Source organism: Buteo buteo, chromosome 3 (assembly GCF_964188355.1).
Source record: "Buteo buteo chromosome 3, bButBut1.hap1.1, whole genome shotgun sequence".
NCBI classification, from domain to species: domain Eukaryota; kingdom Metazoa; phylum Chordata; class Aves; order Accipitriformes; family Accipitridae; genus Buteo; species Buteo buteo.
In genome coordinates, this window is record NC_134173.1 from 58,455,471 (window position 1) to 58,471,099 (window position 15,629).

At 35.8% G+C, this 15,629-nt stretch overlaps 1 protein-coding gene across 1 annotated transcript in view; it reads right to left on the bottom strand.

The window, feature by feature from the left end:
• ANGPT1 (angiopoietin 1) overlaps positions 1 to 15,629 on the bottom strand; it is a 165,851-nt gene that overhangs the window by 64,308 nt on the left and 85,914 nt on the right. The window contains exon 4 of the mRNA XM_075023818.1: positions 12,365 to 12,597. Within this exon, the coding sequence (XP_074879919.1) occupies positions 12,365 to 12,597 (233 nt within the window). The remainder of the gene's footprint in view (positions 1 to 12,364; positions 12,598 to 15,629) is intronic.

A 15,629-nucleotide genomic window follows, 5' to 3' on the forward strand; every position in this document is an offset into this window, starting at 1 on the left:
TAGCCAAAATTTGGACCTCTGGAGGGTCCAAACTGGTGATGAAGTCATGCTCCTTTGAAGCAATGATGCCTATGTGGAAAATCCTGCTTTCCTGAACGGAAGAATAATTAGCAAAAGAAATAACTTCTTTCACTGCACTTTCCGAAAGTCTCTTGGTTAATTTTTAGCTCAGTAACTTTCTCCTTGGGTTACGCTACCTGTGTTTCCCTACTTGATGAATTATTTCTGTCAGTTATCAGTCTTTCAGCTGTTTCTTTTCCTCAATGCCCTAAATGATGATTTGAGTCCAGGCAATACAGCTGGTACCATCCATAACTGCCCAGAGCTCTGTCAGATGGCTGCTCCCATGTAGAGGCAACAGCCCTGGCAGTGCAACTGCTCTGCAGCCCCATGGAGGAACAGGAACCCAAATCACTGAGGTTTCAGCTAACCTGTAGGCTGCGAACTGCCAGGGCTAAGCAGCTGTTCTGCTGCCTCTACTAACAGGGTATTCACCTTCAGTAGAAATCTGGGTCAGTACCTGAGGTTGTAGCCTTTTCAGTTTTCTTAGAAAGGGTTACTGGCACTCGCAAGTGAGAGAGCTCAGATATATAGGGCCTTTTCCTAAAACAATAGTCAGGGAAATCCCTTAACTGATTGTTAATTGTGTGTGCCTCTGTGTAGGGTGAGACTATTTTTATGCTATCAGTTATGAAAATAAGTCAATAGTAAATGAGTTTACTAGTTCCTAACAGCTATCACAAATGAAGGATGCCTGCTTTTCTGCCCAGGTGTAAAGAAATACAAACTGACTACTAGGAATAAATAGCTTCTGAAATATTTAGTAATCTAAAGTTCTCCTCTAGGAATACAAAATTTAAAATATACAATATCTATCTTTTTTTCCCAGCTGTATGAAAATTATCTAATCCCATCTCTACTAGAAAAAAAAAATTAAAAATATACTTGATTTTTTAAATTGAGATTTCTGATTGTTTTTGAGAAAATGAAGCAGTTTTCTCATTGCTTTTCAAGTCTCTGTCAGATATTTGGTGAACAAAAAGTGCAGTTTGTCTGTAAGCAATAAAGAATGTTAAACTGCAGTTCATTATGTTGACTGAATCAATAAAATCACATTCATATCTACTAAATTATTTAAGATCTGAACTGCCATGTTTGTGAAATCAGTTGAGACTGAGTTAATCACTACAATCTTCTGTCCTTTAGTGATACTGCCAGCAAATGAAAGGCAGCTGTTGGTTATTTTGCATGATAGTGACTTATTCGGACAGATATGCAGACATTTCTGTAGTGCCTTAGTGAACTATTACATTTTCATTGTTTTAATGTTTTATTTACATGAATCTAATTTTCTTATAGGACTTAATAATCACTATATATACCAGAAGACATTTTAAAAAATTCTTCATGCTTTTGAAGCCAGAAAGGAAAAGTCTCTCTCCATATCTTATTGGGAGATATAATTGACATAAATTTTAGCTGCTCTGTCAAAAGCATCTGAGGTGAAAATTTCTGTCTGTGGATGAGCAGTTTATAAAAAATCAAAAAGGACAATGTTATAAATTGATGGTTTTTACCTACAGCTGTAGCATTCCAGGACAGGTTCATTCAAGGACTACCAAATGGCAGTTTTTGTCTAGATCCAGACTGCAAATAAATTTCCCCTTGATCTTGTCATGGTTCCAGACACATGGTGGGGAATCCTCTATTTCTATAGGAGACCCTGTATCTGACCTCTTTCTAACCAGTTGGGTGCAGCTGCTGTGCACCACCACAGTTTCAATTATGATGGCAAATAGCGCCTAGCTCGCAAAGAATCAAATCAGGAACAGTTTGCTAATGTTATCAAAAGGATGTCAGTCAAATATCCCCAGTGAGGAGGCCTGGAACATGGCCCACACATGTATATATGTTCCCAGACTTAGCAGCAGGAACCACAAACATATCTGACAGAGAAAGGGTGAAGATTATTTTTGTTTTGAGGAGAAAAAATATGCAAAGAGTTACAGCCACTCAGTTTTTGCTGATTTACAGCCAGAGGTATAGTCTGTTGTTTCAGTGGCCTAGTATTGCATATACCAGCCTCCACTGGAGAACAAACATTAAACTGCAACCTAATAGCTGGCTGTGACATCCAGCTATTTCCTGCAACAAGACAACCCTGTGACAACACAGTTGTGCTGCAAATGTCACACAAACCACAGGGAAAGGCACAAACCTGGAGGCTAAGTTCCAGTCAGATGTGCTCTCCAGGTAACCACAGTGCTCTCTACAAACTAAAATGATAGTCATGTAAGAGTACATTTGTGTCTCTGTCAAAAAGGACTTGAAAAGCACATTTTCTGGATTCTAGTTTGTTCAGGTATACATGCTATGTGTTTTTCCTTTCCAAAAAGTATTTCTGATTATTAAAGCTACCACCGTCACCCAATATAGCCAATATGAAAATTACATTCCATTGATATGTATTAAATTAAAAAATATTGCAGTTACTTGTTATTGATAAAACATTGCGAACTTTTAATGCATCTATCTAATTAAGTAAAAGTTTTAAATGTGAACTTATATGCACTTAGTACCCAATTCTAAATTATTATAAAGACAAACTACCACCACCTGATTTAAAACTTTCTCCAACGTCAACTTTATCTCCTCCTGTATTAACACTATGTTTTATTTTCATCTCCAGAAAGTCTGAATATGATCTTAAAAAAAAGGAGGCGGAGGGGATATTAATATGAAAGCTGTATCTGGATATCTTGGACCCCAGCAGTCTTCTCAGATAAGTCTTTGTTTGTACATGCTTGTGTATTCACATTTGTTTCTTAGGGAGGTGGGTGAAAGTTTAGGACTAGAGTTCGGACATATCGTTTTCTTCCAGCCAAGTATGTATTCACCAAAATGCTTTTCAAGGTAATATTTCCTTGTGAGATTGCTTTGAACCTGCCAAAAAGAGCTGGGCAAAGGCAAACTGGAAAAAAAAAGTTCATTTTGACATACTGGAATAAAATTTTTCTGTTCTGGGAACTATTGCTCCATAATCAAGTTTATAGATTATAAATTTGCAGATTCTAGTTTATAAAACTTTATTGTCAAGGCTCCCATTAATCCCAAATGAAGTTATGAGAGTGGCTATACCAGGTTACATTGTCACTCCATCCTCTCCAGTGTCCTGTCTCCAGCATCAGAGGCCATAGAAGTCATGGGGCTTCCTCATCAGACTTGATCTTTTAACCCTCAATGTTCTTCTGGTTTCTCCTTTGCTTGCATGCTCGTAAATTTTCTCCTTATTTTCTTTTTCCTTTAGGCCTTTCCTTCCCCAGGAGGACCCTAAGGTGTTGCAAGGGCTGGGCTAACACCTGGCCCCAAAAAACAGTCTTCAGTAGGAACAGATGTCCAAAGCAGATGACTGGAGAACGGCATAAGAGCAGGCAAGCATATCCAGGAATTCACAGCATAGGCACTTCCTCTGCCGGATAGAATGTCTGTATATTTAATAGGCTTTGAAAGAATTTTCTTCCATGAATTTCTCCAGTTGCTTTTTTGAAGCCACACAAATTTTAATCATTCATAGTGTCCCATACCAAGGAACTCCATACACATACCATGTGAAGGATGATCTCCCATTGTTAGCTTTTAACCAGTGTATTTCAGCTCGTGACCCTTCATTCTTAGCTGAAAGTGTCAGTAATTCTGCATCCGTACTCTACAAGCCACCTATGATTTCTACTGCATTCTCCTCCTATTATCTTTTACAGTGCCTGAGGTATCTCTGATATGATTAATGAATGTTATTTCACATCTTTGATCATCTGTCTTTGTAGCTTTTTCCATCTTTTTTTGTTTTGGAGTTGGGGTTTTTTTGAGACAGTATTTGAGCACATATTTTATACAGTATTTGAGCAAATCATGAATTATACTGTGGTACAGTTTTTTTGTGATTTCCTTTCTGTTCCTTTGTAATAATTTATAAAACACTGTTTTCATTTTGACCATTGATAGGCAAGTACCCCCTCCTGTGTCTTTCACTCAAGATTTCCTTGGGACCTTACCTTGAACTTACATGGGTATTTTAGAAGGTGGGAGAAAATAGAACTCTAGAATTCCTTCCTTAGGCATGCTTATCTGCTGAATTATTAGAATGGAAAATGCTGGCCTTCATTTAAGAGTTCAGAGTTTATGACAGTATAAGTAAATATACATATACTCACACATTTTTAAAGTCTAAGGGAGCACTTAGTCATAATCCAAAACCCAGTGCAATGGCAGGGTGTCACTTAAAGGAGCTGTGCTGCTCTTCTAATTTCTGTTAGTTGTAGACTGCCTCCATAGTCACAGAATAATCAACTAACAGGAGATCTGGCAGAAAGTGTTTTGGTTTGGTGTACGGGGGGAAAAGGGGAAGCAGGCTTGGGGGTTTTGTTTGCTTGCTTGCTTGTTTTGTTATTGTTGTTGTTGGTTTGTTTCTTTGCTACACATTTACTATTCCACTGGAATCAGCTCAATGATCTGATTCAGCCTGTGACCCTACAATCACTGGACTGGGTGGAGAAGTGGAAGGATTTTCTTCCAAGCAGCAATGACAAAAGCAAAAATAGCCTTTTTGCCATCAACCCCCAGCCCTTCACGGCTGCATGCATACAAATTACTGCATGTGGGAGGCCCAAATGGATGTGCAAACCTCTCTTAAATACAGTCCAGCATAACTACCAGGCCGTGGTGAAATGCAGTTAGTAGGGCTACGATGATTCTACCAGCCTAGGAACTCATCCATTCTCAGATTCATTAGGAACACTAAGGTTCATTACATACAAGAATTTCAGATCCATATTTTTAAGGTGGGGAGGAAAGAGAAAAGGTGTAACCAATTAGATGCCTCGCATTAACATTTACAGAAATGTTTTAGCAGCTAACAGAATATTACTTTTCTTTCCCACATACCCTCTAAGAGTCTGAAGTAAGAAAGGCAAACAATTGCATAGCAAGAGCACTCAAGCTATCCAACTACTTATTAAATAAATCATTTAAAACAGAATTTCCCTCCTGTAGTGCTGCAGGAATCGACTCAGTCTTGGAAAACGACATTAACATAGTAAGCTTTCATCCTCTCAAGGGCATAATTATTTACTACCTAATAAATTATCAACAGTTATCAAGTTTGTTTCCCAATAAATCCAGTCTTAGTGACTGGTAACAACAATAATACTTCGATTCACTGTGCATTTGAAAGACATCATTTAGGAATACCATAAAGTGGTCCTCATTAGTGAGCTGAAATAGAATGCCTTATGGCCCATTTACAAAGAGATAAAGGCACTTAATTATCCAGCTGCAATATAGTTCCTTAAGAGTTTCTGCTTGAGACAGCAATTTTGTGAGTAACCAGCCATTCACTGTGATGAGAACTAAAGAAGTCTTTCATGAACTGCTACAAGAGAGATTAAGCCAGTGGCTTTGTTTAATATTTCTAGTGTCCATATTTTTTTAATTGATTTATAATTTTCCATGCAGGCACCCTAATGTGCATTTAGGGTTTCCAGCTGAAGAATGGTATGCATACAAAGAAATTTTTCACTAACAAGCCATTTGGGTGACACCAACAGTGTTGTTACTTGGTTTATGTATGCTGATATTCCCTGTAATATCTTTGGTGTGAGTGAACAATACCATTTTCACAAAGCAGAGTGAAGAGGGATTTGGCACTGACATATACTTTAGGAATGAGGGCAGGTAATTGATTTCGATATTAACAATCAAGAACTTAAATGTAAAAATATGTACTTAAATTATTCATTTTTCAGTACTAATAAATACTGACCTCCTGCTGTGACCATCAACAAGTTAATAGGGATAAAATATGGGAATCCGCAATTCTGTTTTGAAGAATTTAAATATTTTCCCACTGGCATAAATTTCAAATGCTGCACATCCAAATTGACTTATTTCAGTGCTGAACCTCTAATAAATCACAGCCTGCCTGGCTTGATCCTACTTAATACACTTTGTTGCATTTAATTATACAGCATAACTTGGAAATTAAGTATACTTGCCTGAGTAAGGTATGAAAATACTTTTATTTACACATCATGATGATTTGGAATTAATATTGTTAATTATTTAGTTTTAGAAAACAAGAATATAAAATTAATCTGTCCCAATGTAGATACTGATCATATAAATAGCAGCACTAATATCATCACCCCTTAACAGATAATATGGAGAAAAAAGGTACTTGCAGACGCAATTCACCTCATCCTAAGAAAACTCACTTGACAAAAGTGCTTTTCTTGACTCTAAAGAAAGTCCAGGACTCTACATCAACACTGTATTATTCTTTCCAAGCACAGAAGAAAAATGACCAAGAACTGTGTCATACAACCTTAGTCTTCTACATGACTGTCTATAATCTATCAGATTTAAATATCCATGTTATTGTATTCCAATACATGGCTGAATCAATATAATATAGAAAATTTGCCTTGCTGAACACAGTCCAAACACTAAAATTACCTTTCAGAACACCTGAATCTGTTATTCTATCCTGGGATTTCCAGTGGAAGGTTTTGGGGTTTTGGTTGTTTTTTGTTTTTTTTTTTTAAATACTAGCTTGTATTGTATAAGGTGTCTTTGAAGTCTTTCTAATGAAGTAGACCAGCATCACTGCTGAGGTAATTCTGATTATGTCAATGGAGTTTCCCCTGTGCCTGTAACCTTCGGGTCATTTCTTTGAAGTTCTCATTCTATTCTCACTCTCCTCACTTCAGCATAAATTTTAACATCATAACAACTGTGGTTTAAGAAGTGGAATGGACTACTTACTGTTTAATATTTTGAATAAATTAATTGCTATGCCTTTTTAAAGCATAAATTCCATTCAAATAAATTTTTGGACATACATACTTTTCCTGCATAATTTTCTAAAACATGAAAACTACCCATAAACCAGGAGATTGGTACCTTTTCAGAAATGCCAGACCCAATAACCATGTTATTTACTTCATGAACTCAATAGGCACTTCTGGGGAGGTAAATTCCTAGCATATATGTGTATTATTTTGAGAATTAAGCTTAGCTTCTTGTCAGCATTCAAGAGGAGGCTAATGCTTCATTTGTCTCCTACTAGGAGGTCACAAAACCAGATCCATGACAAAACTTTCTCTACTGTTCCATTAGTTCTCTGAAGCATCTAAGTTTAGACCAAACATTTTAACAAGTTATATTATTATGCAGTCTGACAGAAAACATAAAAAACAGGAAAAAGAAAATAAGTTTATGGTTAAATATACTTTCCCATTGAATTTTTACATTCCCTTATCCTGTGGGTAGGAGTACCTGAGCAGCTATCCTAAGTTATGCAAATTAATGTTAGCACAATAGACAGTCTAGATCTATTTTCTTATACTGGAATAAAAAGACAATGTATTTGAAAATATATGTGACTTTTGACTGGACATGTTCTGTGGTGTTTGGCTTTAAACATAATTTCCCACTGGACCAATACAATTTCTGAATTACTTGGTTTGAACTTATATACACTTCTTTGATGGTGATATTATCTATTGCTAAACATAATTTGTAGTGTATTCCTTGTTTTGTTTTGGGTTTGGGTTGGGTTTGGGGTTTTTTTTTGAGTAATATTTGCATGACTCTCTACTTAGCACTGCATATCCTTTTCATAAGTAATTTTTCTGATGTGGAAGCTTAGACAGTCTGTCATTTAAACTATTTACTGTGTTACAGATTTATTGTTCATCAGTGGCAGCTATGTGCCAAAATGCTTTATCCATCCTCAGACAAATAATACTCAAAGTAGTATGAGGAATGAACACTTTAAAGAAAACAATAATCACAAAATCTTTGATGACCTCTGCAAAGAACAATGTGATCCCTATCCAACTCTTACCTGCTCCAGGTGAAGGACTTCTACAGTCTTGGAGATAGTCATGCAATATCTCTATGGTGATTAATTAAGTCTTCACCTCAATGTTTCTATGTCTCCATCTTTTGTTGGGGAAAAGTAAAAGTTTCAAGCATTTATCTATATTTGAATTTGGAGATTACTTAATCATTAAAAGTTACTTTAAATTTTCACTGTACTGAACAATCATTTCATTTAGAAGACTAGTGTCTGAAAGTGCTGCTTTTTTAGAAATTCTGTCATAGAAATTTATTGGCAGCTGCTGCCCATGTTGTTGCCCCTGCCTAAAAAATACTTAGACAAAGTGACAAATCTATTTAGCCATAGACACAGGCCAAAATGGAGACATGTGACTCCCCATGGTATCCTGGATATATTTGACTCTCTGTAGGCTTTGTGGCCTATTAGAGAGTCTATTTTAAGGATTACAAGCAACTGAAATCCTGGAATCACTCACACTGGGACAGAGGTGGGTGGTATTTTGGAAGCCAAACTCACAAACAATTCCAAGTTTTACAGGTGGTCCCCATCCCAAAACTGGTCTGTACCAAAACTGACACTGAAAGTGAGATCTGGATTTTGTATTTAGGTCCATCTATATTTTAAAGATTTATCCTTTGTGTGGCTTTTACTTTTTTCTCTCTTCCTCATTTGCCTTTATATCTTTCAGAAATCCTCCTAAAGTTTGTCTAGCCAGGGTGGAAGTACAAAGCAGATTTTTTAGGGTTATCATCTAGTACTAGGGACTATGTTAGCTAAGCTTCTCAGAGTGTAAAACCAAACAAAAGCAGTTTCTGTTCAGCCCTCTATCTCTACACTGTTCAGCTATATTATTCACAGGCTCCTAGCAGGCAAACTTCTGAAAGTTTCCCAACTTATTTAAATTAACATAAAAATAATTTTTCTGATATGATTATGGCATTACTGGAGGAAATTTATCTCATGTTTTGTAATCAAAAAGCAATGGTTATCACCAGCTTGGTTTCAAATGAAGTTGTTTAGCTGTATTATTATTATTTTATAAAAAATAGTTATAAAATACTAATTTCAGTTTCACAAATTGGAAAATCCTGAATACTATGACTTATTCAAGGAAGAAGATAATTTTCCTGTCTGTGACGTATCCTGGGGCAGATTTTTAGGTTTCTTGATACAGATAATAGTTTTTAAAATATATACGCATACATATAATATAAAATATATGGACTTACATTTTTAATTTATGGTTGAAAAACCAACAAAGGTACTTAAAGCTATTCTCAAAATAACCACAGGATTTAGACATACTTTGTAATTCCTCTCAACTTCTGTATTCATCCTTAGGAAGTTACTCATCTTTGACAATCTGTCCTTCTAGATTTGATGCCTTGCTTAGGTTGTGCTTCCTTTCAATGATGAGTGTCCCTAGTTGAAAGCCTGAAGTTTTTAAGGGGACCCATCGTCTACTATTCAAAATCAAAATCACTTCAAATTCAAAATTCAAAAATCATTATCAATCTCAATGATATCTAGCAACCTCTACTTAACTTAATCAAATACTCTCTTTTATCAACAGAAAACATCTCACAATTTTACTGGCTGTTCCTTTTCTCCCTACCATTAGTTATTCTGTATACTTCCATAACAGCATACCACATACCTTCTTTCCCATCTAATAGTTCTGTATGTTACAGCTCTCTCTCCTCATATGGAAATCGTTCCATGTCTCTAATTATTTCCATTGTCCTATTCTTTCCTGGACCATTTCCATTTCTGTTATATCCCTTATGAAATTAGATGACTGAGATTTACCAAAGTATAAGACAGAAGGAGTGTCACTGATTTATGTATCACATTTTGTTATTCTCTATCTCCCAATAAACACCAGTTCTCACAGTATATTTTATGTTTTGAGCATTAGTGCACAGAAATACTTGTGTAAGACTATCTAAACTTCATATTTTTGTGTGAATTTAGAGTAGCTCCAGTGGTACTTCCCAGCATGCATATTTTTCCATCTTCAACATATATTCGCACAGACTGAAGCTGGTATTAATTTTTGGTACAACCAAATGCTTTAGTATTCAGCCTTCATTAGAGTGGTCTTGTGCTCCAGGATAATATTATTATTTTAACTTAAACTGTCTGGCTCCTTTTTCAGCTGTGAATGTACTTACCAAAAATGTTGGTCAGCTAGACTTAAACAGACAGTAAGTGGAAACATTTCTGCAATTATTTCTCTTTAAATTATTCTTTTTAAATAAAAAAGGTATCCAAGGAAAATTCTGAACATGTTAATACACAAAAGGTAATGAAGTTCAAAATCAAGGGTTTGAGTTAGGCTATGAAAATTATATTTATGCATTTCACTGTGCTGGGCATCTTTTATTTCCACAGTTCCTCAGAAGTAAAAGAACTGCTGAAAATTCACGTTTTCAGGCACCTGAATTTGTACCCAGGAGCCCAATTTGAAACATCCACTTCTGTAATCCTTACTCAAAGTTTTTATAAGAAGCAGCTGAGGAAACTATGTTTAGGAAAAATGTTGGTTAGTTTGTGGTTTTTGTTTTTTTTTCTCTTTGACTCAAATTCAAAATTGTTAGAAAATCTTTCTAACCTTAAAAAGAACTTGCAGTATATCTCTATATGAGAATAATATATCTTTCATTTTGATATTAATTTTAAAGTACTCCGGAGCTCTATTAGAACACTCTGAACACAGCTTTGCCAGGTTTCTTTGCCAAAAGACCAGAAAACATAATAAAGGATTTGCATTGCATCACAATGTTTCTCTACTGATATGAGAACAGCCTACTATGACGGATGTTATTTAATTCAAAATGCTGGGGAACTATATAACAGAGTAAGCAGAAGGGAACATTTAGAATGAACATGAGAGCGAAAAAAAGTTTTTTTTTAAAAAAAAGTCTATCAACACAGGCCCAAGCATGCAACACTTCCAAAGGAAGAGATCTAATCCTTGTCACTGGAGCAGTTTAGATTTAAGCCACACAAGTTGCATGGGAATATATAGTAGAGAGCAAACTCACACTGCCTTGAGCTGAATAGTTTGAATGATCTAATATGTCTTCTGCCTCTTAAACAGAGTACTGAATAATGATACAGGTGACAAGGTTTTTACTGGGGGGACAGGGTTGTTGCTTGGGGTTTTTGTTTGTTTGTTTTCTTTTTGGTTTTTAGATAATTTATGGCACTTAGAGCTCTAGAATTGCAATGAGCAAATATGCTGGGCTCTTCTGACTGCTGGTACTTAACCTCACATAGACCTCTTTCCACGCTCACTGAATGACTGGCACAACTTGCACAGGTACAGTCTGCCTCTAAGTTTACCCTGTACCCTTTCTCAGAAGAGTTTTAATGGCTTCTTCCCAGATGGATATTATTTTATTTCCTCAACTTTCTTTCTCCCAGTATTTTTAACCCTTTGCATGCTATACCAGGCACAGCTGTTAATCTTTTAGCTGTTTTTCTTAGCACATGCCTTTTTTCTTATATTCTCCCTTACGTTTCTTCTTCCCTCTCTTCTGTATGACTTTGCCTTGGTTTTTGTAGTTACTGATTTGTTCTTTCCAGTGGCCCATTTGTGTCCTTTAAAGTGGTCTCCATTCACCCATCTCCCTTTGGTTCTGATGAAAGGAATTTCTTTCCAGAGACATTCTGCAGTGTCTGTAACATTTGAAAATTGAAATTCTACCTGAATTTCTTACTCAGTCTCTGTAAGAAATCTGTTTACTAAGACAGACAGACTTGAGGAGAATTGTCCTAGAGTCTTTGTCAACCCCTTCTTTCAAAGGATGTTATTTCCATCTTTTGTGCTTGTAGTATCTCTAATGCACCCAGAAATAAACAAAATCCAGCAAGGCAGAAGGAAGAAAATTGGTCCTTTATTATAAATAAAATATTATTCAAGAGAAGAGATTCTTCTTTTGGTTGTCTACAGCACCATAAGTGCCTACATCCAAGTTCATCAATGTTATAACCCATATATATGTATAAAGTTCTGGGCTACTTTCCTTTGTTTAGTACCCCGTTCTCTCCAATGATTGTAAAGGAAGTCTAGACTAAATTAGATATTGGCTTCTATAAAGTTAATATCCACAGCTGGTTGGATTACTCCCAGCAGAAGAAGACATGCTCAGAGGAACAAATCAGTATTGCTAACATGAAGTCAATGGAATTATGGCCTACATCAGCTACAGTCAAGTTATAACAACTCAATGATATTGAATTCAGAAAATCAAATATGGCTGTTAGTACAAGGATTGGCCTCAGCACTGTCTGAACCTTATTTGATTTGTGGGTTCTCATCAGCTCTTTTGTCCTCAATTATAATGTCTTTTTCTTTCTTGGAATAAGCTCATTAAGTTCTGCCTTTCCAAAAATTCAGGACTTACTTCAGAATAAATTTCCTAGTACTTCTAATGTTTTATAATGCTGCTTTCTTACCTCCTTCCTTGGAACAGAGGGTGATCAGAGTGTGAACTGTATCCATCAGTTCAAGCTGCTGTTTCTGCAGGACACTGTTATTGCTTGTTGCCTTGTTTAACTGCTTCTCTAGTTCCTGGATTATGTAGCTTTGTCGTGTGACCAAGCTTTGTAGGTTCTCTTTTTCCTCCTTCAAAGTGTCCAGCTCCTCTTTATGCCTTTCTTCCATTTCTAAAATTCTGTGCTCAAGTAAACTAAAATTAAATAAAACAGTTAGTAGATACTACTTCATTCCAACATATTTATTAATACAGAAAACAGAACTATTTATTTTTCACCATAGTGTTCAGTATATAAATGATTTATTCTAAAAATATCACATCTACTAATTCAGCCCACTAATTATCAAGTAGCCAAATATAACTGATCTCTAAGGTTCCATTTTGTGATGTTTGCATGCTGTAGTGCTTAAAGTGGACAAAACTGTATATCTAGTTGTTACAACCATTCAAGTGCACGAGCATAGGGCCAGTAACACATTTGTATATAGAAGTGCAGTCAGAAAAGCCTAAGTTAGGCAAAGGAGGGAGAAGAGCAGGGCACCAAAAAGGGAAAGCTGGGAAAGGAATTGTGCACCAGATCAGTGGTATCTGTTTTCACATTAAGAATAATACTGTTTCCCCAAAAGATAAATCAGAATTTTGCATTTTAAGGTAGGATTCTCTTGTTTTTCTTGAGTCCACATATGTATATTGCCCCTGGCCTTTTCTTGTTCCACAAAAGGCTCCTCATACAGAAAACTGTTGGACATCATACTATGCAGCCTGCTTACATCAATTTTCAGAAATAATTTTACACATGTATGGAAACACTATCATTTCATTAATATTCTTTTTCTAGTACCCCTCTCTGTCCTGAGTCGGAAGTGTACAATTTACAAAGACAAAAGGCATATCAGATTATATCTGGAAGAATAGAGGAGCTGTAGACATAAAGGACAGCTAGTATCTGTCAACAGTGAACAAGAAGTTTTTTCAGGCCAGTGTTTTGATGCTGGAGTGGGAGTTTAGCAGAAAGAATTTATTAATATTAGATAAAGAAATTAATTCAATCCCTCTGATACTTTCTATTCAGTAATTCTACTGTATATGCCAAAAGAGGTGTTTCTTATGCCTGTAAACCAACTGGTCATTACACACTTGCCAACAAACTGCTTCCTGTTCAAGTCAGTCTTAGGTTTTATTTATTTGCACTCTCCCCCCACCTTTGTTTTTACTTCTGGATAATAGATCAGTGGCAAAATGCCTGCATAATTTCAGGTCATTTAACCTAACTGAAGAATGTAATAAAATCCATATGGAGTTGTTTCCACTAGATATCATGAAGCCTTAATATGAGCTGTTACAAATGATAACAATGCAAAGATTAAATTCAGTCCCTGGATTTGCTGTACAAGCTAGAGTAATACAAAACTTTTTTTTTTTTTTTTAATAAAAGAAACCAAACAGCAAATGTCTTTTTCTGAAATGTTATAAATGTGGGACTTACAAAGATACTGGAGAAAATATACTTTGTAACATCAACATATCTAGTTCTGTGAAAACTAGAAGTATCTGGGTAAAGGGGGGGAGGGGGGGGAAGAAAAGATGGGAAGGGAAAACACTTTTTCATGGGGTCCCAAACACCAAGGGGAACATGATATGTCATTCTAAAAGGCTCAATAATTAGTAACAAAAGCATAACAAGATTCAGTGGACTGGAATCAGATGATAGGAAGTTTCAATCTGAAACAAAGTACACATTTTGAAGCCAATGACAATAAATTATTTTAACACCTTATCAGACCTATAGCTGATTTTTTTCATCACTTGACCTCTAACATTAAATACAATGCCTTTATACTCTAGACTCACATGGATCTTTTTGCAAATATTTATGTGGAAGTCTTTGAGCTTTGTTATGCAGAAGATCAGACTAATTAGTTTTGTTAGGCAGAAGTGGCTGAAAATGTTCTGATGGAACTGCTTTTGGTCATAAAATACTGTTCAAAAAAATAATAAAAAAAAATTCTATGTGAATTTTATCAGTTCTGTCTGTATTTTCACAGAAATTATTGAAATGCTCATTTTGATTCTAAATTTTAACTTTTCTGATAGACTATAACTTATATCAATGCACTTTCGATAGGAAAAAGGTGGGCCCTGGGCACAGTCTGTGATGGAATGGGTGCTAGGTGTGGCTACATCCCAGTCTGACATCTTACAGTCCATCGAAAATGTTGTGTATTGTCAATGTAAGAGAAGATGCCGTTCTTGAAGCTAGAATATTGCTTTATAGTTAAATGGTAAGTAGAGACAAAAAAAGTACCCTTTATCTTTGTTGATATCCAAGTACAGTACATGTCATTTCCCTAATTCCACAACATCCTATCTGTATGTCCACATCAAAATGATTTCCATATCTCAATGATTTAACGTAAAAGAAAGAGCCTTTGACAGCCACAATTTCTGCATTGCATTATTTGTTTCCCACTGTAGCCCTCCTAAGACCATAGCAAATGAACCCATGGTGATGACAGTCTTATTTGTAGCAGCACTGGCCATGTCAAGAAAGAAGGAAGAAGCTGACAATGTTTAGAGCTTCCCAGTTTGGTGCCTACAGAGACAGACAGCAAGCATATGTTTTACGGCTTTAGTAATAATACATCCTAATATTTATGAGTGGTGTGTCAACATGTGGTGGAAAGATCGGAGTGTCACAGCACATGGTTCTTTTACAGTTTTCTATGTAGATTAAAAGTCCTGTTATTATAAACTGCAAAACTAAGCTATTTTAAGGAATGCATATGCATTTATGCAATGATCTTTCTATATCCATAAATCTATAACAGATAAGAATAAAGTTCTGAGGATAGGACCACTCCCTGTATTCCTGGGAGAAATCCAAAACATTCATTGTGTTTTACTAAGAAGCAGTGAGAAACCTTTGGTCAAAGCTCCAAATGAACAAAAGCAAAAACTTCACATAGACTGGGGATTTCTGCACTGGCCTGTTCCAAAAGGAAGAAATCCTTAAACAGCATGAGAAAAGCTGCTCTTAAGGCCTTTGACACCAACAAGGCCAGAATTTTTCATTTGTATTGTTACATTCATATTTATTATAGCTCATTTAAATAAAAAAAAATAATTGTTAGAAACTCCATCAAAAAATCTTGAAACAGGTTGAAATCCATTACAAAGATATTTAGATTTTAACAGTTGTGAGACCACTCTGTTCTCTCTTTTTC